This window comes from Miniopterus natalensis, chromosome 9 (genome assembly GCF_054644295.1).
Source record: "Miniopterus natalensis isolate mMinNat1 chromosome 9, mMinNat1.hap1, whole genome shotgun sequence".
Taxonomy (NCBI): domain Eukaryota; kingdom Metazoa; phylum Chordata; class Mammalia; order Chiroptera; family Miniopteridae; genus Miniopterus; species Miniopterus natalensis.
The window spans coordinates 6834096-6859798 of NC_142089.1; the positions used below are offsets into that span (position 1 = coordinate 6834096).

At 44.3% G+C, this 25703-nt stretch overlaps 1 protein-coding gene across 8 annotated transcripts in view; it reads left to right on the forward strand.

The window, feature by feature from the left end:
• RERE (arginine-glutamic acid dipeptide repeats) overlaps nucleotides 1–25703 on the forward strand; it is a 345910-nt gene that overhangs the window by 268233 nt on the left and 51974 nt on the right. For 6 of the 8 annotated variants that reach the window (XM_087820126.1, XM_087820131.1, XM_087820127.1 and 3 more), the window contains one exon: nucleotides 25172–25252. In XM_087820126.1, the coding sequence (XP_087676252.1) occupies nucleotides 25172–25252 (81 nt within the window). Of the gene's footprint in view, nucleotides 1–24274; nucleotides 24443–24757; nucleotides 24828–25171; nucleotides 25253–25703 lie in introns of those variants that run through there. The other 2 variants (XM_087820132.1, XM_087820133.1) reach the window with 2 other exon arrangements.

Sequence of the window (25703 nt, forward strand, 5' to 3'; positions counted from 1 at the left end):
GGTTGATAATCAGAAACTGTTGTTTGACCAGGTTGAAGAAAAGAGAAGGCTAGTAGAGACTTTTCTCCTCCAGATCCTCAAATCACTTCAGTGGCATTGGTGTACTTGACTGAGCTCCTACCCTGCTGCAATCAAGGGGCCTGATCTGAAGTCTTCACCCTGCACAGGGCCAGTGCGTGTTCTCACTCAAGCAGAATTAACTGGACACTTCTCTGTTTTTTCCTTCTCAGTAGCTTTCCTTGGAATGAGCAGCCCAATCCCTTCCAGTTGTCCATGGTTTTCTTTTCTGGACTTAAAAAAAAAAAGCTCGTTCTTGCCACCATCACTCTGTACTTCCTGATGTGTGTGGTTGAAATGTTTTGCTGTGAGCGAGTGAGTGATGTAGTGAGAGGAAGAAGGCTTAGTAGGTCGCTGGCAGCCCAGTTTGATCTGGCCACTCTTACTAACCCACCTTCCCGTTCAACCCATCACTCTTTCAGAAGTAGACTGACCTGTTGGCTGATCTTTCTTAAGGCTGCCTGGATGTCTTGGGTGGTCTTTTTTGTGACTGGTTTGTAGGTAATATACCTTTGCTCTCCAGTTTCCTCCAAACCCTCTAGCATGCTCCCTCTATTAGGTCACTTTTGGAATGTTTTCTAGCCTGTTGCAAAGGGCTAGATCCCATGTAGTTAATTCCAGCAATAAAAAACAGAAGAGCTATCAAATAAATGTACCAAGGAACAAATAAGGAGGGGCAAGGAAAGTTGCAAGTGAAAAATGAACCTGAAAATAAGAGAATGGACCAGAATGAATGACAGTGCACCATTGGCCTGGGGCTAGAAAGTCTACCAATCCATATTTAATAATTTTAAACTGTGTACACTGTCATTCTGGATTATTTTATTACATGTCCAAGGACACTAGGAAGATCTCTAATCTGAAAGTAGAATACCCTGGGACACATTAAGTCCCTGTAGCTTTGTTGCCGTGGTCCAGGGTCCTGCATGGCAGAGAGCCCACTCCTGAAATGCAGGACAGGAGAGGAGATAAGCTGTGCTGTTCTGTATTGCATCTGGAGGACTCGTTATTGGGGTGAGGTGGAGTTGAGGTGGGGGCACAAGCAAGAAGAGTCCTGGTGGTTTGTGGAGAGAATGCTGACCTGAGAGTCAGATAGTCCTCAGACTGGCAACCCCCTTTGGGAGCTTAAGGAAGTCAGCTCCCCCCTTGGGTCTTAGTTTATTTGTCTAAGAAACGGTAAGAAGGGGAGGAGGAAGAGGGAAAGGATGCACTTTGCGATGGCTGGCAGGTAGGAAATCTGGATCTGACACCAGTCTCCGTCTGCTCCCCTCCCCAACCCTTTTATTTCTCAGGTGAAAAGTTGGGCAGATGTTTTATTTAAAACTAATGTAATCATCTCCATTTAAGAAATTCGAAAACATGTATGTACACATTCTCACATGTTCTGAGTACTAAGTGTTCATGGTTTTCCTTTGCAGCTGCTTTGTAAGTTTTTATTATAAATTTATTTTTCTAATCTTTCCCACCAGCAGTAATAAAACAAAACCTTTTAGACTTCAGAGATGCATGCTCTGAGTATTATAAGCCATACCAGAGTGGGAGGCAAGGACGATCCATCACCTGTGGCTCTGCTTTATGTTACTTCCACCCCTTTTCTTCTGACAGCTCTGCATCTTCTCTGGGAGCCGCTCTTACTGAAGTACTTGGATGTGTCACATCTGCTAATAAGCTGCTTTCCAAACAGGCACGTTCAACCTAAATTAGTCATTTTCTTTTTCCATCTTGGGAGGGCCTCTAATTAATTAGGGTAACAGAGCTAAGTAGTATTGGTTATTCTCAGTTATTTTTGAAAAGGGAATTTTAGAAAATGAATTAAGCATAGATTTGGGGAACCAGTTGACTGGGACCCCGAAACCCATAAATCGTTAATTTAAAAACAAAATAGCTTTGCTTGTAGAAGGCCCTTGGTCTGCTGTTCCCATTTCTGAGTTCCCAGCAGAACACCACTTGGGACCCTTGATTTCATCAGGCAGAGCTGTTCCAATTCACAAGGCAGCGAAATAGTGGGATGGACAATGAAAATTTGGTATCCTCCCTCAGTCCAGTCCATGGTAACAAAATTCTCTAATCTTCTAGCAGTAACAAAAGTTAGAAAATTATTTTCAGATCATCCTTTGGGACAGCCCAACTTCTATGTCAGCTTTCCAAGTGTTTGACCCCAGAACATGCTGACCTTGGTAGTTTGTCTCCCTCACTAGAACTCTCTGACTTTATGATCGGCTCACACTTTCCCTCCCCTCCCTCCCCCCCTCCCCCACTCCCCTCCCTCCCCCCCCTCCCCTCCCTCCCCTCCCTCCCTCCCTCCTCCTCTTCCTCCTGTTTCCTCTCCCCTCTCCCCCATTATACATTCCAAGGATCCATTTAGATGATCTTGCGTTTATGCAAACTTTCAGATGGATTGTTCCATTGCTCACACATTAAGAGGAGTCACTTGGCTTCACACCTCCGCTGATTTGAAATAATTTTAGGCGCTCGAGAGTCCCATTTTTATTGTTACAAGGATGTGCATGTGTAGGGGAGATGCTCCCCTTCAGATGAATATCTTTACAAAAGGGGTGATGCAGTCCTAAAACACAAAACCAAACAGTGTTTCTGGATAACCCAGTTTAGATTTGCCTTTAAAAATGTTATACAGGGAGAAAGAGAGAGAAAGGACTTTTTTTCACCTTATATTGAACTTAATTCCACGGCACTTCCATATCTGCTCTGTGCAAGGCTCAGCTGTGTGCGTGTGCAACCCTTCAACCACTGTCCACTGCCATCCTGCTTCCTCCAATTGAATCTTGCTCTGTTGTTGTTAGTTTGATCTTCCATTTATTCAAGTAACTTTTTTGTATTTAGCTTAGTTTTTCAGAGACAAGATTTTAAAACATTGATTCCCTTGTCCAAAAGGAAGGGAACTGATCACTGACTTTAGGTAAATTAACTGCATTTGTTCTTTAACTGCTAAGATCTCTGCAGGAGTCACCACTAACCTTGATAATTGCCTGGCAGTGTGGCATCCTTGACTGATTTTGGCAGTGGGTGTAAATGAGCACTTGAGTTGGATGTTGTTGCCACAGGCAACCTAGAGAGGAGATGGCAGCCACACAACTGAAAACTCTTTTCGAGTGCCTCTTCTACTCCTGACAGTGTGCTGGAGACCATAGGGGATGTGGGGATGAACTCGCTGCTGCTGTCCCCTCAGACAGGGAGGTCAGGAAGTGCTGTGAGGAGGAGGAGGAGGTGGTGTTTGAGAGGAGCCCTGGAGGAAGGAGAGGATTTCACCAGGCGCCGCTGACAGAGGTTAATGGAGGAACAGGTGTAAAAGAATGTGGGTGGTTAGTAGCTGGTTGCCCGGTTTGAATGAAGCTGTGGATGGAAGAGTGTATAAGATTGCAGATTCAAAGCCATCCTCTCGTTATGGGAAGAGATGTTTATGTTTAATTTAATAGGAAATAAGGAATAATTATATATTTTTGAATGCGGGTAATGATAGGACTGCCACCATCGTTATAAATTAACCTGGCAGTACTATGGGACACGTTGAAGTGGGTAGAGAAAGGGATCAATGTTCTGAAGCTTGGCCACCCATCACTTGAAGAACTTTAACATGTCCTGGTGCCCAGACTGCACTTCAGACTAAGTAGATCAAAATCTCTGGGTGGGACCCAGGCAGCCATGTTCCAGGCCCTGGCAACCATGGGACTGGGTAAGGACTGTGGTTCTAGTGAGAACTGTTGAAAGCTCTAAGTTTTTAAGCTGTGGCTTTCAACCTTGGTAGCACAGTGAAATCACATGAGGAACTTTAACACACACACACACCCACACCCACACACACACACACACACACACACACACACACCACCCCACCCCCCACCCCCGAGCCTTGGGTCTCACCCTGGAGATTCTGACTTAATTCATTTCGGATACAACCAGGGCATTGGATTCTAGTGTACAGCCAGAGTTGAGAAGAATTGAGGCAGAGGTAGTGAGAAGCAAGACCTTTATTATGTGCCAAGTGCTATTCTGAGTACTAGGCATGAATTGACTTATTTATTGACATTTTGTGGATGTAAAAGCAGAGTCACAGACAGGAGAGAGAATTTTCCCAAGGTCACAGCAATTTGTAGAGCCTGCTTTCCAACCCAGCCTCCTGACTACCAGGGCCCAGCTCTTAACTTTCTGTTACCACATGGCCTTGCTAGAGAAGCCTAGCTGACTGGAGGTGGGAGGGATGGAAAAAGTTGGAGAAATGCTGTTCAGATTTTGTGTTTTGGTACAGGGAGGAGTCTAGTAGTATCATTAATAAAATTGTGAAACCAGGAGAACTACTTGCTTTAGAGCAAAATAGAAAAGTTTATGTTGAATTTGAAGTGACTGTAGAAGATGCAGGGGGATGTAGCAGTTAGAAATGAAGGTCTAAAGATAGGAAAACTTTCTGTTTACAGAGAAAAGTCACAGTTGAGGAAACTGGGCTTGAAGAGGTTAATTAGTGAGCTCAGAGTCTCACAGAGTAAGAGGCAGAGCAAAGATCTGATGAGCCCCTGGGAGGTAATAGTACTGAGTGAGGAGCGGCTCAGGGAATTGTTATGTTGAGGGGCAGGAGGCTGGGGAGTAACCGAGACTGAAGAGGGATAGTTCAAAGGGCAGGAGAAAGGCCTGAATGGCCATACTGTTCGCTCCTTAAACACAACGTTTAACTCAGCGGGAAGTGGGAAATAATTACACATTTTTTAATGTGGGCAGTGATAGGACCGGGGTGTCCTTGACATAATTCAGTTGAAAGATTGGGGTAGGAACTTGGTACAAGGTCAGGATGTTGAGGCAGGTCTCATAGTATTGATCACATTGTTGAAATAACTGATACTGAGTCTTGGGTTGTACACAGGACCTGGGGAACCAGGACAGAGATGGTATAGGAGTTGAGGGGCACAGTCAAGAAGAAGAGATTTTGTGCAGTGAATGGTGGCTGTGCAGTAGTAAGTAAAAGAAAATTTCTAGTTTCGTATCTTAGATGTTTTCATGATGTCCAATCATAAGGGCTACCAGTGGATGGCTAGGTTGGAATAAAGGCACCAAGAATTGTCGATCCTTGGTGAAAGCAGAGTATTGGAAGAGCTATGAGCAAAATTCTCATGTTCCTGACAGTGCTGTCAAAAAATAGGTTAGAGAAAGATGGTTAGCTAAGTGGAGAACCACTGTGGAAGGAAAGGCTGAGCAGAGTGGGGTGCATAGCTGTGGAGCTGCCTTCCGCAGGGTAGCAGCCACTTCTCATTCCATATTTCTGGTCTTCTAAGTAAGTCTGGGCAAAGGATACCTCTAATAATCCAAGTCAGTTAATCAAGTGTGATCTATGTTTTTCTAATAATTTAAATTACTTAACCCCTGTCTGGTGATCGTTGGGGTGATATCTCAATTGCCTATAAACTTTTCTTTGTCAGGACCCCATAAATGCCTATAGGACTCAGGAACTTTTGAGAGTGTAGAGCTGATTGAATTTGGCAGCTTTGCTATAGAAGCAAAATCATTTGGCTGTCATTAAAGTAAAAGTCCATGCATTTGTCATGCATAGACGTGCATTTTCCATTATGGGGGACACAGTAACAGAATTAAAGCCAGAAAGATTCTCTACAACCTTTGTCAAGACTTTTTGGATTGGTGGAAAGATTAGAAGAGAAGGACTGGTTCTTGTTAAAGCCCTTGCTGATAACCTTGGTGTCGTTTGGATGAATATTCTCTGTGGCCAGGAGAGAGGATAGGGAGAAGCTGCTAAACCCCAAGGGGACTCTGTCCAGCCTTTGGAGTTCCCTTTAGACGTCCCTGTGGTTTCATTTTCTTCTATGCTTCCTCAGTGTAATATGTTTTATCAAATAGGCCTAAGAGCTTAGAGCAAAATAAAAGACCCGAAGCATCCTGATGGGTAGATGATTCGTTGCCTCATTATAAAGAGCATTTCTTCTTCATCCTTTATTAGGCCACAAAAATTTGTATCACTGTTACCGTAACCCTAGATCGTGGTAAGGCCCCACCAGTCCTGCCTGCTGTAGTCAGCAGCCTGGATCTCCTGCCAGCCTGGGAGGAGGCCGTTCCCAGATTAACCAGGGGGCAGAAACCCACCGCTGGTGTGTGAGCTTTCCTCCGAATGTTTGCTGCCCCTGTGTCTGGTTATTTTTCAGTTCATGATATGCTCAAAAGCAAGAAGCTCCAGTTCCTCCTCCTTTTCCCCCCTGTGCTCTCTGTCACTTCTACTTTTCTTAGATAACTCCTCATCTGCATGTAGCAAACTACCCACTAATAATGTGAGTAAGGTTTGGTGGCAGGAAACAAGTGTTGGTAAACCTGTTTCTGGTTTAATCATTCCTTGGGCAAGTCAGTGATTTTCTCTCTCTCTAAGAAACAAGAGAATAAGGAAATAATTAGACCCATCCGGCCCTGAAAGGTTCAGGTACTGATAATAGGAATTGTCATTGAAGAAACATGATTTGTATGTGGAAAGGACTCTGCCAGATGACCCCAGGCAGGACCACTCCACCTCGAGGAGAGAGATTTTAATGGTAGTGATGGACTTGGGTGCCCGGACCTAGTGCTGGGTGGAATGTGGGAAGTTCCGTGGCAAGGTACACAGGAAGATGCAGCCTAGAGGAGAGTGACAGAACATAGGCATGAAATAGTAAATAAACCTGTTCAGGGTTACCCCAATGGTAAGTGAACAGCTCCATGGAGACAGTCCACAGGTTCTCCAGGCGGAGGATCGTGTGAGGAGAGACAGGTGGGAAAGTGCTGGCATGTTCAGGGAGCCGCAGGGGCCTGGCTTTAGTTGACTCTAGGACAGCGGTGGCAGATATGCAGCCCAAGTGCCACCTGCTTCCTCCTTCTTGCACTCATGGTAGACATTGTTTAACACAGCATGGTCTCCCTATGAACTGAAATGAAACCTCAGAATCCATTTTAACCCAAGTTCTAATCCAAACACTTGGGTGTGGTGGGAGTTGAGGCTGGAGTGATCGAATGGAGGTTGCTGAGCACTTTCATTGACATACTGAGGAGTTTGCGCTCTCTACTCTTCTTGAACAGACAAGTGCCAGAACCAGTTTTGAAATTCATGTGAAGAATGGTCTTTAGAATGGTCTTTACCTTGGTTAAACAACAGTTACACCAAAAAAAAAAAAATTAAAAAAAAAGTTGCAGTTGACATACAATGTCATATTAGTTTCAGGTGTGCAACCCAGTGATTAGACATTTATATAACCTATGAAGTGATCACCCCAATAAATCCAGCTTTTGTGATTCGATCCCTCTTGGTTCGAGAAAGTATTTTTAGTAACCCTAATTTGGTTATGTTACCTAAAACCAGAGTCTGGTGCTCCCAAGAATTCCTGAGTTCTTCCTTTTAGATACAAAGTTAATTTTTTCCCCTTGAAGCCCCTAAAAGAATTTTTGCTTAAAAAGCCATATACTCCCTCCCAAGTTTAAATTGGTATGTATTTTTGTTATCATAAGGATGTAATTTCTAACATATTATAAATATTGACATTTAAAAATAAAACTGCCCCATCACTCTTAAATATATCTAGTATATTTTGAATACCATTGCAATTTATACCCATTATTACCTATTTTGAAAATAACACAAATGGGCTGTTTTTAGCAGTAAAATTTTATACTTTATCTTTTTTCCCCTTCAACTTATATAACTAGTAACTTCTGAATCTCTTTCCCTATAGACTTTATTCCTAATGTAAAGCATTTTGTGCTTGAGTCTATCGTCAGATCGGCCTTTCATACTCCCTGAAACAAAAAAGCATGTGTATCAAAATATGTGTACATGTTGTGATTTCCTTTAGAAATAAAGCTCTGTGTTAAAAGAAAAATTCTCTCCAATAATTATAGTGTTATAATAATTGTTAGTGTACAGTTGAACAAAACAAGGTATTATAAATGTTGATAAATTTACTTTTTACTATTCATTGGAAATAAGATGGGTTGAGTGTTTTGAACACATTAGTTCTTGGATGAGTATTACTTATTGTTCAAATGAGGCCATGTTCTATGTCAACTTTATTCTTACTCATTTATTTGAAGATATAAATGCTCAGAAACCTTGTTTACGTGGACAAGCAGATGGGAATGATAGTTTTTTTACAGTGTTAACTAATTATTTGAAATTTTCCATCATAATGCCAAAAATACAATTTCTCATCAGACATATTTTCAGTAATCTGTCAGATGGCACCTCCACTGTACCCTCCTTCAGTTTTTGTCAAAAGCAAAGAATGGAAAGTACCTGAGTTGCTTAAGGCTCTTATGGTGAACATAGAGTTAGTCACTGTACCAACATCCACACCAGTGTTTTGAATAGACCTGTGTTTCACGTCTTACATTTAAATCAAGTATCTTAATTTTTTTGTTGCAATGGTAAATGGGATTGTTTTTTTAGTTTCTCTTTCTGAGAGTTCATTATTGGTGTGTAAAATTGCCATCGATTTCTGGCGTTAATTTTGTATCCTCCTACCTTGCGGAGTTCATTTATTAAATCTAGTAGTCTTTTGGTGGGTCATATATTTTTATCTACTCAGCTACCCTATGTCTTTTGATGGGAGCATTTAATCCATTTACATTTAAGGTTATTGTTGTTAGGTACTTCTCTATTGCCATTTTAATTCTTTATGCCTATGTTTCTCCCTCTCTCTCTCTTTCTACTTCTTATTACAGCAGTCCCTTTAACATTTCCTGCAATGCTGGTTTGGTGGTGATAAACTCCTTTAACCTTTTTTTTGCCTGGGAAGCTCTTTATTTCACCATCTATTTTGAATGATAGCCTTGCTGGATAGAATAAGCTTGGTTTCAGATCCTTGCTTTTAATTACCTTGAATACTTCATGCCATTCCCTTCTGGCCTGTAGAGTTTCTGATGAGAAATCAGCTGACATCCTTATGGGAGCTCCTTTGTAGGTAACAGGTTGCTTTTCTCTTGTTGCCTTTAAGATACTCTCTTTGTCTTGAATTTTTGGCATTTTAATTATGATGTGTCTGGGCGTGGGCCTCTTTGGGTTATTCTTGCTTGGGACTCTCTGTGCCTCCTGAACTTGTGTGACTTTTTCTTTTACCAGGCTAGGGAAGTTTTCTGCCATTACCTCTTCAAATAAATTTTCTATCCCTTGCTTATTCTCTTTCCCTTCTGGTACTCGTATAATGTGAGTGTTGTTGTTTCATGTTGTCTCACAACTCCCTTAAACTGTCCTCCTGTGGGTTTTTGTTGTTGTTGTTTAAAATATGTCTTTATTGACTTCAGAGAGAGGAAAGAAGAGGGAGAGAGAGAGATAGAAACATCAGTGATGAGAGAGTCATTGATCAGCTGCCTCCTGCACGCCCCCTACTGGGGATCAAGTCTGCAACTTGGACATGTGCCCTGACCATGAATCAAACCTTGATCTCCTGGATCCTAGGTTGATGCTCAACCGCTGAGCCACGCCAATTGGGCCTATTTTTTAATTGTTTTTTCCTTTTGGATGGCTGATTGAGTGATTTTTTTTTTTCCCCTACCCTGTCTTTTAATTTGTTGATCTGATCCGCAGCTTCCTCTAATCTGCTGTTTATTCCTTCCAGTGTATTCTTTATTTCTGCTACGTCATTCTTGATTTCCTTCATAGTTTCCATATCTTTTTCTCAGCATCCTTACAATCAGTATTCTGAACTCTATAACTGATAGATTCCTTATCTTCATTTCATTTAGTTTTTATTCTGGAGAATTCTCTTGTTCTTTCATTTGGGGCTTGCTTTTTGTCTCCGCATTTTGGCCGCCTATTTGGGTTTGTTTGTATGTATTAGGTAGATCTGCTAGGACCTTTAGTCTTTTTGGAGGGTCTCTGGTGCAGGCCAATGTCAGACGCTGTTTGTGACTGGCCTTGAGTACCCTGTTTGGAGCTATGAACAACCCATGGCTTGTGGTTTCCTCTGCTGGGGCTGGGCGCATTTGGACAAGACCAACATGCACACCAGAGTCTGCTTTTCCAGTGCCCAGGTCCAGGAGCAGATCAGGCAAAAAGACTCAAAGCACCCAGAGGTCTGCCTCTGCCTGCAGGCTGATTAACCTGATTCTCTTAATGAGCCTCAGGCTGTGGACCACAGCAACGCGTAAACTCCATAGGGTGGGGCGAGAGGTTTTCCAATAGGTGGGGCAATTGCTTCCCCCTAGGCAAAAGCTGCCTGGCTGGCAAAGGTCTGCCTGAGAAAGATGTCCTCTGCAGTATGTGGGAATGACTCAGCACAGGAGTCCAGATGGCTGCCCTCTGAGCTCTTTCTCCAGAGCTCATAATCCTAGATTCTTCTCACACCACTCTGGTCCACTCTGCCCTCCCTCTGCCAGAGCCCAAGGTGAATGGCTGCACAGGAAACTTTGTGTGTTGGCCCTTTAAGAGGATGCCTACATTTCCAGCCATCTCTCCCTGGCAGACAGAAACCCTGCTGCTTTTCACAGCCAGATGTTATGTGAGCACCTTTCTCAGTTCTGGTGCTCTGGGCTGGGGAGCTCCGTTTGGAGTTTAGACCCCAGCATTCTCTGTGGGAACCCCCCACAGTCTCCACTTTAGGCCCTTGGTTATGAGGGTGCTTTCCAGCTAGTCTTCAGTTGATTATTCAGGATGGTTTTTCTATATTTTAGTTGTAATTCCCGTTTGGTCCTGGGAGTGTGTCAGTGTAGCTTCCACTTAATCTGCCGCCATCTTCAAGAAAGTCTTTTGTGTCTGTACACCCCAGTTTGCAGATGATAGACCTACAAATTTTTCTTGCCAGGCCCTCATTTGGATGCTGGGAAAACCTAGTGAAAGTAAGGACCCATGGGATCTGGGCTGGCGGTGTGGAGAGGGGCCAGTCTGGGAGACTTGCACCATCTTCCAGGATTCAGTTGATCAGCTTTGGGCAGTGAACCAGGCTGTGCATTGCTTTGGTAACTTAGTGACGAATAAATTGCTGTCCTTGCTCTCCACAAGTTCATGATCTGAGCTCTTATTATAAAACAAAATGAAACAGTAACACACACACACCCAAAAAAACAAACCCCACAAAAACCATCTGGGAGATCTTGTTATTTAATGTCAATAAGGTATATATATTTACCTTTTTTAATGTTTTGATGACTGGATTTCAGTACAGCTGGTTTCCTTTTTAATCAATACATTTTATTTTAGGCATTTAAAAACCATTTTTTAAGAAGAGGTTAGGCTTTACCAGGCTGCCAAAAAGGGTCCGTGACACAAAAAAGATGAACTATGTTCTTAGTGGTGGCCTCTTCCAAATAACCATAGAGAGCTTCCAGAGTCCTATATGGCAGTGTCAGTGAAGTGGTTTCATGGAAGGATGCTGCATAGAAGTGACACTCTGCAGGACTAGGGTGCAACATTACTGGCTCGGGGCAAGTATCATAGGTGTTTCAAATGTTGCATAGGCTGTCAGACCTCAGATCTGGTATTACCAGGTATTATCTGAAGGGTATTAGTGTCTCCTGTAATCCAGTTTACTGTCGAGCATTAGGGAATCCCACCCACCCACCCGTCCGCCAGGGGGCGTGGTTCCTGACCTTCCTTGCCCTATTCTACACAAGAAATCCATCCAGAAACAGAAAACTTTCATTATCTCGAGGTTGTTTCACAATTGAGAGTGTTCTTGGTTTTATTATTAAGTAATGGGGACCTGCGGCTTCTTAGTTATTGTTTGGTTTCTATAGCATTTCAACATTCATTATTTTCTTCCTGGTGCTTTCTTATGCAGCTGATTTGCTCCACACACCAGGTCCCCTGACTCGAAGCTACAGAGCTGCATTTAGATCAGGTTTCTTGCATGCTGCTGACTTTATCTCATTTACAGTATCACATTTCTGTTGCCATACACTGTGTGATCTGGGCCTCCCCACAGCTTTTTAACAATACGTAATTGAGCAGGAAGTGTTTTTATTACAGTGGCCTTTTGATTTTGATTTTACAATCGTGTAGTGTTTAGCAGAGAGCAGAGGTGGGGAAGTGGCTCACTGAAACACATTTTTGACAGAGAGAAGTCTGTTGTTTCAGCCACTTGGCTATCTGTCAGCGGTTCTCAGACTTCCCCCTTGTGTTGGTTGCCTGGCAACCTGGGGCTGGAGCAATCAAACCGTGGCCAGTGCTTTTCCAAGCCCAGATTGGGAGATGATTTATTGGTGGAACTGTAAGCACGGTAAACCCAAGCCTCAGAAATGGACCTTTTCTTTCTTTTTAAACCAGGAGTTTATACAAACCACATCAAGAAAAAATAAAAAACGAAGAGTATCAGTTGGAGGGTTGTTGTTAATTTTTTAAAGAATAAAATTAAGGCCTATAGTGAGCTTGTTGTTATGTGTCTATCCACATATATATAGGTTAACATTTCTGCCTAATTGGATTATTACTCTTTTTCTTTTATCTTCCAGGAACACTCAACATTTAAAAGTTAGTGCTTTTATCTGATAAATTAGGATACTTGGGATGCCATCTTTCCAGGCGAAACTCAGCCCAGGGAATGTTAATAGCTTGCCTGGGGTCATCTGAAGCCTTGATAGAATCAGGCAGAGAACCAGAGCCCAAGTTTCCTGGTGTCTGTGTTCGTATCTGGACTTAAATCTCTGAACATAAAATGCTGATTGCGCTTCTCTTTGTTTTTCAAAATTAGCTGAAAAAATGCAAAGACCCTGCCTTACTACATGCTGTGTTAACAGGTCTTCCTCTTTGTATGAGTATGCATTCCTTTGTAGAGAAGGGAGAACTGTCATTGTAGGACAAGTTAATTCCGAACTTTCAGATTCTTCCCACTTTCTGCTTCTGCCTACACTGCCTTCTCTTGCCCGCCTCCCCCAATTTGTAATTATTACTGTTTAACTGTGAAAAATCATCTCATATTGATTTGTTTTTACTATAAAAGTGAATTTTAAAGCTCTTTATTATGAGGTTTCTCCTTCATAGAGTTTCAAGTAATTTCTCTTTTTTCATATTGCAAATGAAAAAAGATGAGAAGAAATATATTTGGGGGGCATTCTGCATGGGAGGAGGGGCCAGAAGAATCTCAGCCTGACAGAAAGTTAAGCATTTCTTAAGCATTTCATTCTGTAAAATTTTAAAGAAATACTTTGGCACTCAAACCACACTCCGCATGCAGCCCAATGTACCCGATTGTGTATGTAAATGTGCTGTTAGCATGTTTGTGTTCCTTATAAATATACAGATCTAATCTGTGTGTATGTGTAATTTACACACAGCTGTGTTCATGCTCCCTTAATACCAATATTTTCAGCAAGAGTAAGGTATCATGGGAATGCTATTGTTCCAAACAAAAGCCAGCAGAGCAGCCTCATGTTGGGGCCCATTACACCTCCCAATGTGGGGACTCTCCCTTGAGAGACTCTTGTGGTAGTTGTCCTGCACAAGGACAGCATGAGACCAAATGGTAACCAAAAAAGAAAACAATGACCGCGGGTTACACAGGGATCTGCCTACAGACTGAGGTTTGCCTTCTCTAGTTGAAATACGCTCCCTTCCTCCCCACCCCCCACGGTGTCCTAAAGGGGTAATTTATTTTCACTCCCAATTCGGAGATCCTTTAATGAGAACAAAGTTGAATGAGGAGCCCTGGCCCTTGTCTGGTTGTGTTGAAGAGGCAACAAAAGCCCAGGATCCCCTTCCATGGCAGGAGCTGAAGCGAGCCCCTGGTGCTGGTCAGGGCCTCAGTTTCCCCTGTTTGTGGGCAGATTGTAACTTCTGAATTTTGCTGAGTTCTTCTGGTGGACAGGTTTCATTTAATTTAAAATAACAGGCCTTTACGATTTCATCTCATTTAGGACTATTGTCATATCGCTGTCCATGATTCTAACAGTGTATTTATTTTACCTCCCTTCTAGAAAACTTTTAGTGCTTTGGATGTTTTAATGTTTTACAAAGAAGTAAGGGTCATTCTAGACCTGTGCTATCTGACTTGGTAACCACCCGCCACATGTGGTGGTTACCTGAGCACTGAAATGTGCCGCTCCAAGTTGAGAGGTGTTGTAAGTGTAAAATACACACTGAATTTCACAGACCTGGTAGGAAAAAGAGAATGTGAACTGTTTCTTTAAAAATGTTTATATTCATTATATGTTGAATTGATAATATTTTAGATATATCAAGTTTAAATGGATATTAGAAACTATTATTAAAATTACTTTTATCTCTTAAAAATATGGCTACTAGGAAATTCAAGTTGCATGTCTGACTCACAGTCAGCTTCTGTGGCGCAGTCACTAATTTAGACTCAACAATAATTTTTGCAGAGGCTTCTTCACTAAAGATTTCTACTTTTTTTTCCCCCTTGTAACTTATAGACCAGCCACAGATCTTTTTTCAGTTTATTCAGTTCATCTCTTCCCTTTTGTGCCGAGACCTGCTTTGTTAAAGAAAGTGAACTTTTTAATAACTTGTTTATGAACCACTTTACAGGGACATTTACGGGGAGACTCCACAGTGATATCACAGGGAGAGGAGGGGCCTCTTGATGGGTTCTGTTGTTGGTGTTGGGTTATTTTTAATTTGGGTGTAGCTGGGCAGCCATAATTGGCCAAAGATATTTTGCTGGCGGTACTTGTACATCAATACTGCTGCTTAACTAGCCAGTTCTCATTTGACTTGAAATGCACTGAAGCGTGCTCTGATGCTCACCCAGTGGCAGTGCTTTGTTAGGTCTGCCATAGTGAAAGGACTTAGCAGGCTCTGCGTAATCACGTAGACAGAGATATAGGATGGCTCAGTGGCCTTTGCTAGTGTGCTCCGTTGCTCTGTAAACCGTCTGATGTGAGGTCATTTTCCTATGGGGCATGTGGTCTTTGAATGGGAAATGGAGTACTTTTATCTGACATTTCAGACCACCTGGGAAGGGTTTGGTACACAGGTGTGTTGAAAAATTAATTATCAGCTTTACTCTGGGTGCTGAGCTGGCTTCATGGAGGGGGATGGCATGTTTTCTCCAGTGGGATTTGTATGTCTGAATAGACAGGAAAGTTGGTGTTAAACAATTTTGTAAGTAGTAATTAGAGAGTCAGAAACTTAACAGTGAACATGTCAGGAGGCACTGGGTCAAGATGGAGGGCAGATGGCTGGGAAACCAACTAGTGTCACCTCCAGATACAGTTATTCATTCATTCAACCAGTGATTGATTGTTGATCGCCTGCTGTACCTATCAGTGCTGTGTTTGGTGCTGGGATACAGAAGTGAACAAATTTCCTGATGTATAAGTATCATATGTATAACATGTCATGTCATATGATAATAAGAGCCATGTGTTAAAGCAGAGTAGGGTTATAGAGAGTGATAGGGCATGCAGATTGGGGAAGTCTATTTGGAAGGTTGTTTACTGGTTCATTTAATTATTGTTGACTAACATTGTAGTTACTAGTTTTTAGTGGTTTTTGTAATGAATTTCATATTGGTTCCCTTTTGCTGCTTAACAAATTACGCCTAATAAAAATTACCTCAGCTGCCCTGGTCAGTGTGGCTCAGTTGGTTGGAGCATTGTCCTGTACATCAAAGGGTGGTGGATTCAATTCCTGGTCAGGGCACATACCCAAGTTACGGGTTTGATCCCCAGTTGGTTGCGTGCGGAACATAGCTGATCCATCTTTTTCTCTCAAGGTAGCCAATCGATGTCTGTCTGTCTGTCTCTCTCTCTCTTTCTCTCTCTCTCCCCCCCCTTAAAAAAATTACTTCAACTTAAAACAACAGTGATCATTTATTATCTCCCAATTTCTGTAAGATGGGAATTTAGAAGTGGCTCAGCTATGCGGTTCTGACTTGGAGGGCTTTCATGAGGTTGCATTCAGATGGTAGATGGGGTTGGAGCCACCTTGAAGGCTCCTTCACTCATGAATCTGGGCCAGGAAGCCTCAAACAGCTGGGGGCTGGACACAGCAGGAGCTTCTTAGGCATCTCTCTCTACCCCATGTGGTCTCTTACCATGGAGGCTTCAGAAGAGCCAAACTTATTACGGTGGCTCGGGGCACCGTGTCTGCAGAGGGAGAGCCAAGCAAAAGCTGTATTGCTTACACCCCAGCCTCAGAAGTCCACCAGTATCACTTCTGTCCTGTTGGTCAAAACAATTACAAAGGTCCATCCAGGCTCAAGGGCAGGGAACAGACACCCACCTCTCAGTGAAGAAGTGTCTTCATCACACTGTAATTGCAGCAGGTATTATTCCTTCACGGCAGCTAAACAGCTGTGGTATTTGACCCTAGAAAGGACTTGTTTTATGAATGGACAGGCTTGCCCTAGCGAGTTCAGCTCAGTGGTTAGAGCATCGGCCCTCGGACTGAAGGGTCCCGGTTGAATTCCGGTCAAGGGCATGTACCTCGGTTGCAGGCTCCATCCCCGGCCCTGGTTGGTGCGTGTGCAGGAGGCGACCAATCGATGTGTCTCTCTCATATGGATGTTCCTCTCTCTCTCCCTCCCTCCCTCCCTCTCTTTCTGAATAGCAATAGAAAAAATATCCTCGGGTGAGGATTAAAAAATAAAATTTAATAAATAAATAAGTAAATAAATGGACAGGCTTGGATTTGGGCTTCTGTTGTAAGTACCATCGAATCTTTTGGGGTGAGGTGGAGAAACAGGTCTTTTTTGCTAAAACTGGAATTTACTTAATGTTAACAGTACCTTTGACTAGTCTTCCGAATTTCCAGATAAGACATAGCATATCATGCCTTAATAGGGTCTCTTTTTGGAAAAGAGCTTAGCCATCCTCTAGTCTCTGCAGGAAAGAGGCTCCCCTCCCTCACTGCAGCTTCTAGTGGTTGAGCACTAGAGAGATCAACTGTTTGTTGAGGCCTTGTGGCCGGTGGCAGGCCCAAATGCCCACCTTACACACAGGCACACAGAAGCCCTGAGAGAGGCTAGGGATCTAGACCAGGGATGTAGTTATTTAGTGGCAGGGCCATGCACTCTAATCCAAGTTGTTTTGTGGGAAAATTTTTAACAGGATACAATCTGTGACACATGCTTTTGCTTCAAAGAGCAAGTATGTATATGTGTATATGTAAAATTTCCTTTTGAGGTCTTCATGTGTGTTTTTTAAAGAAATTATAGAAACCTTTGATTCCTCCAATATGAGTAGATACATAAGAATGTTTTCTTTACCTAGATTTCAAGTAATTAATTCTATTTTGAAATCTCATTTACTCTCCACCGTTCCTGATTAGCTATGGATTGGGGCAGGATATTTAATTTACCTAAACCTCAGTTTTTTTCCATCTGTAGAATGGGTCCAGTGACACCTATCTTGGAGAGTGTATTGAGGAGCCTTGAGGAGGTCATGGTCTAGGACCCATCACTGTCCATGTTGAGACTGTGATGTTCTGAGACTAGAGAAATGTTGCTCCTAATAGAAAGTGTAGGTGCAAGTCTAAGCTAGAGAAAAATGTCAGACCTAGAAGAGAGATGAGAGTCATCAGTAAAAATGTGGTTATTATTTTAAATAGTTATCCTGTTTGCTTTTTTAAAGCGATAACTAGTTTAATGAAACTACTAACTACATTGACCCTTGAACAACTCAGGGGTTAGGGGAACCGACCTCCCACCCAGTTGAAAATCCAAGTGTAACTACTGTAGTTATCCTGGAATAATCCTAGTCGATTCAAAGTGTACTTAAAAAGTGGAGTCAGAAATGAGGAGCAACATACTGGAACTCTTGGAAATGCCCACCATGGTTGCTGGCATGTCTCCTCCCAAACAAATTGGTTCTGGGTGCTATTTATTGAAAAAGTAGTGCTTTACTCAGTCACCCTTTCATTAATGTGTTAAATATTTAAAACCAAAAACCAAGTGATACTTTTCAAAGCAGCATCAATAGTATACCTCCAGCAGGAAATACGTTTTAGATGTGGGGAGGTGAGACTCCATAACAAACAGGATTATATGGATGAAACGCAGTAGGTTCTCATTTAGTGGTTGGTCAGTGAGAGCCACTGATGAACTGGTAGGCATCGTGTGATACAGGTGTTTGGAAAGGTTTTCATTTCTTTCGCTTGGCATCAGTATTCTCTTTTTTCACCTTCCTCCCTCATTAACATAGACCCACATTTAGGACACATCTTCAGTATGATTCTGCTGCTCTAGACCTTCAGAAAAGCAGTGGGCATACATACTCCTCTTACTCCCTGCCTGCTTATGGGCTTACACTTTTATATCTCTAGCCCAGAGTGAGGGGGCACTGTGGATTGCTTACTTGCAAATATGCCTGCTCTTCAGTCTCCTGAGAACCAGTAAGTTATTAACATAAAATTTTGTGCAGAAAACGGGGTAGAGCAGAAGGAGCCATTTTCACAGTGGGAATCATTTTAATACCGACAGTGTTTTCCAAACAGTTATGTAAGAGGATTGAGTAGAAGTCGCTTTTCTGAAGTCCTGGTGAGTTTTCTGACTGTGATGCACTAGTTAAAATTCACCAGAGGGAGTTAATTTTGAAAGCTCTCAGCCAGGGGTTAATGCAGAGCTATTTTTTAGCCATTTCTGAGGCACAGTCCCCTCGTCCTGCCTCTCTTCTCTGCTGCAGACACAGGTCAGATCCAACACTTGAGATGAACCGTGTTGGGAGTTCCATGCAGATGAGGGCGATAAGTACACCTTAGTCTTCGAAGGACTTTCTCCCAGCCTCCTACTTTCCTGTTTGCTATCCAATTTGATGTTCAGAATAATTTTTTTGAAATGGATAAGGCAGGGTGTGTTGTGGGTTTTTTTGCCAATTTAAAAGATGAACAAATTGAGGCAAGAATAAATTAATTTACTTGAATATAGCCTTTACTTGTTTGTTTATAGATTTGGGGGAACACTTAAAATCTTGAAATGCAAACAAAGGCAGCAGATGCCCATTGTACCCATGATCCACACCCTCTCCTTGACTCCATTTGTATGCCTCACCCATCCATGGAGCTTCCAGTTGTTTGTTACCCTTGACCCTCCCACACTGGTCCAAGGATTCGGGGCATGGTTAGTTTTTCCATTTGTAAAAACAGAGATATTAGTAGTCCCTGCCTCATAAGGTTGTTGTGATGCTTCAGTGCACGTAGAGCCCTTAAGACATGTCCTCGCACTACTCAGTGTTAGCTGTTTTTATTGTTGCACAGGGTGGTGTTTCCCTACCTGTTTCATATCATGACACATAACGGTGAAGCTGCTTGCCCTAGGTCCACCCTGCGACCCCGAAGGTGGAGAGGGTCAGCATCTGGGTAGGCCATGGGCACAGGGCTCAGGAGGCTCTGACACGGGGCAGGCTCAGCAATAGCACTAGGAACTTTTAAAAATAGTACTTTATCATAAGAGAAAATGTTACTGCATTTCGACCCAATTATGTTTATTCCTATTAAATATATTCCATTTCAAAACTGTCTGTGTAAACAGCCATGTCAGAATTTCCTTTATGGAACAGAGGAGCAGACTAGATCCCAGGACTTCTGGGTTTGAATCTCATATTCTTTCCATTCTACCAAAAATAAGAAATAGAGCTTTCCAGTTTCTATTAAAACCCAGTTTAACAGTAAATAATGTGTTCGGGTAACTCACTTTTTTTAAAGCCAGGAATTAAATATTCTCTATTAGGAACTTACAGGTAGAAAACTCCTGATGATGATACGAAGTTTTAGCGCAATAATGGAAAACGAGAACAATTTGTCTAAAAACCATAGCATAATTATGTAACATGACTGAGATTCTAATTATCACTACATTGGCAGTCATATTACAATATGTTATCAAATTAACATGTACACCTTAAATTTACACAATGTTATATGTCAAAATATATTTCAGTAAATAAAATAAAAACGAGCACAACCACAAACTAAGTTTATAAAACAAAGCAAAGAATAATCTCTCTTTGCCATAAATAAATTTATATTTATATTTGGATTCTTCTGGCTATGGGGATTCAACATTAGGAAAGGACTTGTTTTTTGCTCCCAAGAAACACACTCAGGTTAACTGGAAACAAACACCCACAAGCCCCGCAGCTCATGCTCCTGAGAGTGGCTGGACCACAAGTCGGTGAGCACTCGAAGCAGTGACTCAACCCAAGTTACCGTAGCCTTTTAAGTGAGCACAGTCTTCTGTCTCCTTTACCCTTGGCATCCTAGCATTCTGTTATCTCTATACTGTCAGGGACAGAAAAGCTAAGGGACACAGAAGTAATTCATGAGGCCTGGAATTTCAGCACTGAAAATGCTGAATTTCAGCTCAACTACTAAGAAACAGACCTGTGTCTATGAGCCGTCATTCAGAAGCTTAGGGTACAGGCAGACCTCATTTTATTGTGCTTCACAGATGCTGCCCCCCCCCCCTTTTTTTTTACAAATTGAAGGCAAGACACTCCATCAGCAAAAAGATTATGACTCGCTTATTATAATATTTGCTTTATTGCGGTGGTCTGAAACCAAGCCCGCAGTATCTCCAAGGCATGCTTATACCTGTCTATTTTTAAGTTGCTAGTGTTAATTATTAAGTCAGTCTTAAAAACTTCAAGGTCTTCATTTGAAGAAAGATGAATTAATAGAGGGAAAGGAGACTACAGCCGCAAAAGCCTATTTGACATACTGACTTATTCTGATCATTGCCGGCTCTGAGTGGGCTGGCTTTGTTTCGATTTTAAAGGCTACTCTCCATTTCTGGTAAACCACAAGGTGAAGACTGGTCTCTGAGAAGCAGGTGTTTTACCAGTTCTGAGGCCTGTGGCTTTCCAAAGAGAAGGAACAGTGCAGGCCACACGAAGCTTTTACTTCCTTTTTTCTTTTTAAAGTGGAGCCTATGGTGCTTTGCACTTGATAGCATTGAAATACATTGGCAGAAGTGGTCTGTGTTCACCACTAGATGTCAAATTCATATTTCTAGAAGCAGTTAGTTTGAAATGTCTGAGACATTCAAGCAAGTGTTCCCAGTGGGCTTGGACCATAGATTTAGCCTTAGAAATAGTCATGAGAATCTTGGATGATATTTAGAGGGAAGGGGTCAGTGGGAGATATGTTGGGAGGGAGTTTGGAGAGCAGCAGGAAGCCTTGAACAAAGCTGTGGGAAGACTCCAACATTTAGAGGTGGGATGGAGAATTAAGCCAGGTGACACGAGGGAAATCAGGAGAGTTTCGTGTCATGGAGCCAAGAAAGTCAACTTGGTTAACACAGTTCAAAATGAACCCTTTGACTTTTAATGGTCTATTTCCACTGTGACCACCCCAGCCCAGGCTCTTGTCATCTCATGGTGGTTTCACTTTTATATCAAAAACATGGGAGCTCCAACTGCATAATGCTATAGGGAGGCAAGGTGGAGTATAAGGATATAGTACCTGTCTTTTCAGAGCTTGTAGACTCTATCAGTACATGAGACCTTATACAAATAAATAAATGTCAAATGAATGGGAGGGGAAATTTCATTTTGGAGTGGGAGGGATTTGAACTTGGGTTTGAAGTAAACGAGGTATCTTGGGTAGGCTGTAGAGAATAGTAGAAAAGGTAGCCCAGAGTCTGGAGTTCAGATAGTTGTAATGTGGGCCAGCTGGCATTACTGCATGTCTGGTTAGAAAGGTAGACAGGGACAGGCTCCTGAGGACCCTGAAATCAGGGCTAAGGGGTATAAACACCACTCTGAATGGGTCAAATAGCTACTCTTATGTAGGGGCTGGGAGCAGGATGATATGGGACTCATGATGAACTCAGTGGTTTTGGAAAATTCCTTGTAGAAGCTTGTAAATGGCTGGATGGGGAAACTGGGTTAATAAGCTAGCTTGTAGGAGAGAGGGATAAGGGATTGGCCAAGGGCTAGCACTAGAATAGGCAAGAAAGGAGGGTGTTGAAGGACCTTTCTCAGGAAGAATACTGAGGACTTGGTGATTTGATATTGGGGCTAACAGGAGAGGGCACAGTCACAGATAATGGTACCATGACTGAAAATGGTTACGTCTGTGACTCCTACCTCCATTTTACAGAGTGTGTGGCAGTGAAGGGCATGGATTTTGGAGCCTGGGTTTGAATTCTGTCTTTTCCTCTGAGGGGTCAGGTGACCTTGGTCTAGTTACTTAACCATCTCTGCCTCAGCTTCCTTTTCTATAAAATGGAGGGAATAATGGTACTTCTTTGTAGGTTGTGAGGGTTTTAAGTTAATACATGTGAGGCCCTGGCATATAGTAGGCATTTAGTAACTGCTGGTTGAGTGGATGATCAGAGGAGGAATCAGCATCTGAACTCAGGTTTGCTCAGCTCCACCCATTAGCCTGATGTTCTAGAGTCAGCCTTCCTCAGATGCTGCCTCCGTTGTGCCAGCCTCTCCTAGTGAACCTGTTGCGTCTGTTGGCATCCAGCCCATGTTCAGATCGCATGGCCCTGGCATTCCACCATCTGAATCACGCCAGATCACCCACCTCAACTTTGTGTAGACTCTTCTCTCCTATAACCACTTCCCATCCTCCACCTCTGTCTTTCATGGAGGGCCTTCCAAACCCCCTCCACCTCTGCAAATGCTGTCTGTTCTTCGTGATCTGGCCATGCTTCACTGTCTTGGGGAAGGTGTTCTGGGCTACACAGTCTGTCCCTCTTGGCTCCCTTGCTGCACTGAGGAGCTGCACTTCACTATTTTATGCTTGACTGAATTAAGTCTCAGATGTTTCTGTAATGGCCCCACACACATTTATCTTACCTGCTAAAAATGAATCAGTTTTAATAAAGGTCCGTGGCTACTTTTAACTTCCTCCCAGTGCTAGGTGCTCAGTAAATACCGAAGAGTGGATGAAGAAGCATTAGTTCTGATGGCTGAGGTTGAGTTCAGGCCTTGCTCATCGGGCACCTTGGTTATCTCACCACCCTCATTAACTGGTCTCTCTATTGCAGCCAGTCTGTCCCTAGGCCACAGCCACACTGCCACTGGAGCAGTCCTTATCCAGTCTTTCCATGGACCATAAGGCCTCAGCCTGGTCTAAAAGGCTCCCTGCAACCTGATCCTCTCCTGCTACTCCAGTCTTACCTGCTGGCACTCCTTTCTACACACCGGCCTCCTTGCAGTTCCCAGAATGTCCTGTGTGCCCTTCCTGGCTGGCTCCTCTGCCTGAAGCCCTGCTGGGCACACCTGGCAGGCTCCATGGTCTTCCTTGTCACTTCCTCTAAGACACCAGCAGTGTAAATTGCTTCCTCCTCCTAGCCCCACCCACAGCCCTTTGTTCCTCCATGCTTTTCTGAGGGCCCAGAGAGTGATCTGTTTACCTGTTTGCCATGGAGCTCCTTGAGGGCAGGGCAGCCTCATTCCCCCCCCCCCCCCCCCCCCCGTCCCCCGTGGAGATGCCTTGCAAGTAGTCCAGGATGCTTGTGGGTCATAAGAATGATACTTTGTCAAGTAATCGAGGTCATTCTTTTCCAGACTGGAGGAGGGCTGGCTTCTTTTTGTGCCTTGACAGACTTTTCCTTTGAACTGTAAGAATTATATTGAAAATTGACAGTGATGAGTCATATCTTAGAAAGGGGTGAAGTCTGAAGATGCAGAGGCCTAGGAATGGAGTAGGGGTTGCAGATCTCTTGCAGGCCAAGTCTGGCTCCTGACAGAATTTGCCCCGCTGGTCTTAAACCCGGGGAGAGGGAGGGACTCTCCTCCCGGTGGGCAGGTGATTTATTGGCTGGGAAGCTTCCGCGGTGATTTAGTTGTGAAACGACGCCCTGCAAGGTGCTGGCTAATGCCTGGGCCGCGGGGAGCGGGGAGCGTCCGCCCACAATCCCAGGCCGGAAGGGGCCGTAGGAGTCTTCGGGGCCAGCTTCCCAGTCTCGGAGCCCAGGGGGTGGACGCTCGGCGGGAGCGCTGCTGACCGCCCGCGGGAGGGAGGACCGGCCCCGGAGCAGCCCGGGAAGGGCCGAGTGCCCGCGCCGCCCCGGCCCCGCGGGCGCCTCCGCTCGCCCTCGCTGCGGTAGGGAGGAAGTTTCTGTGCTTCGATGCCAGGCTTTACCCCTGCGGCCAGAAGGCAGGAACTGAGATATCAGCGCCCGGGTCCCGGGAGGGCCTGGCACAGAGTCCCGGCGCGGGGGCCGCCGCGCGGGCGACGGGCAGCTCGGCGATCCAGGCCGCCTTTTGCAGCCGCCCGCGGCCGCGGGCTCTGCGCGCTGGGCTCCAGCCTCCTCCCCCGGTGGCAGCGGTGGCCCCGCGCTGCGCGGCCGCGGGCACACACCGCGCCACCCCGGCTGCCTCCTCCCTGCGCTTTGTGGAGCAAGAACCGAGTGACAGGCGCGGCCTCTCGCGGCCCCGGCCCCTGAGTGCGCGGCCCCGGCCCGGCGGCGTACCTGTGGCTGCCCGGCCACCCTCGCCCCTCGGCCTGGACGTGCAGTGGGGGGTGGGGGTCGCGCCGGGACCGGGCTTCGAGTCCCGCCCGGAGGTGGGGGCCGCCTGGGGAGCCGGGAGCTGCCCCTGCTGGGGCGAGGAGGGGCTGCCGGGGGAATGGGACAAAGTGAAAGTGTCCAGACTGCTAAGGAAATGGGCGGCCGGGGCGGGGGAGGCGGTGAGGGGCTTCGGGAAGAAGGAAGGGGTGCTGGCGGCTCTTTATTTGGTGCCCTGGACTGGCTTTTAGTGGCGGAGACGGCGGGGCAGGCCAGCTGATGTTCAGGCCCCCCAGTGGGCTTCTGATATCGGTTCCTTTCTAGTGAATTCCTCGGATTAACGAAGGGGCCTTTTAACCCTCTGGGGTGCCCTTTTGGAGAAAATTCTCCAGGTTTGGTTGTTTCCTCCTATGTGCGGGACACTCTGGGAAGCCTTGTTCTCAGGTGAATAGCAGTTTTGCTGTTTTATTGAAACACGGAGCATATTTCGTGGACCAGTGTGCAGACTGGTAGCATAGAGAGCACAGATTGCTTGGGAGCCTCAGACACAGGATGCTCTTTCCCTAAAACTGTGTGGGGTGTGGGCTTGGGCTTCTGATGAAGGCTTGAGGGGCCTGTCCTGGTGGTGGATCCCAGGTCGGCTGCTGAAAGACACCCCCAGCCCAGTTAGTATTCCCTGGCTAAGACTTTATGTGGTTGCTTTGCTGATTGCAGATATCTTTGCTTTGCTGACATCCTGTTTTGTTTTCGGTTTTTACATCCCCATTTGTTGTTTCTTTTTGTCACAGAAACGCTTCGTTAAGGGGCTCAGGCAGTACGGCAAGAACTTCTTCAGGATTAGAAAGGAGCTACTTCCCAATAAGGAAACAGTGAGTACAATTGGACTTTATGTAACTTGATTTTTCCCTCTTTGCTCCTGCTGCTTCTCCCCACTCGATCTTACGAAATGGTTTCCTTTAACCCTGCGCGGCACTCAGACTCAGGCTGGCCTCCACCTCCTATCCTGACTTCCTTCACTCTCAGCGTCAGCATGATTCTGGATGGGAAAGTGACAGATTATGCCTATTTCCTTGAAGAAAGAAAGTGGACCTCTGTTGTAAGAACAAAAAGGTCTTTGGCAACAGAGGGTTAAGTTGGGGGTGGGGGGGAGTGCTGGGATGTTGGGGAGTTAACATCTAATTTTAAATACAGTGGCTGAAATAGGAAATGTCATTTATCACTAGTTCGAATTTGGTGGATGTGGCTCGCTGCTCATATACTTTGAATTCTCTTGGGACTTCCTCTGTGTTTGGTGCTGCAGTGTTTTTGAAGAGTAGTTTT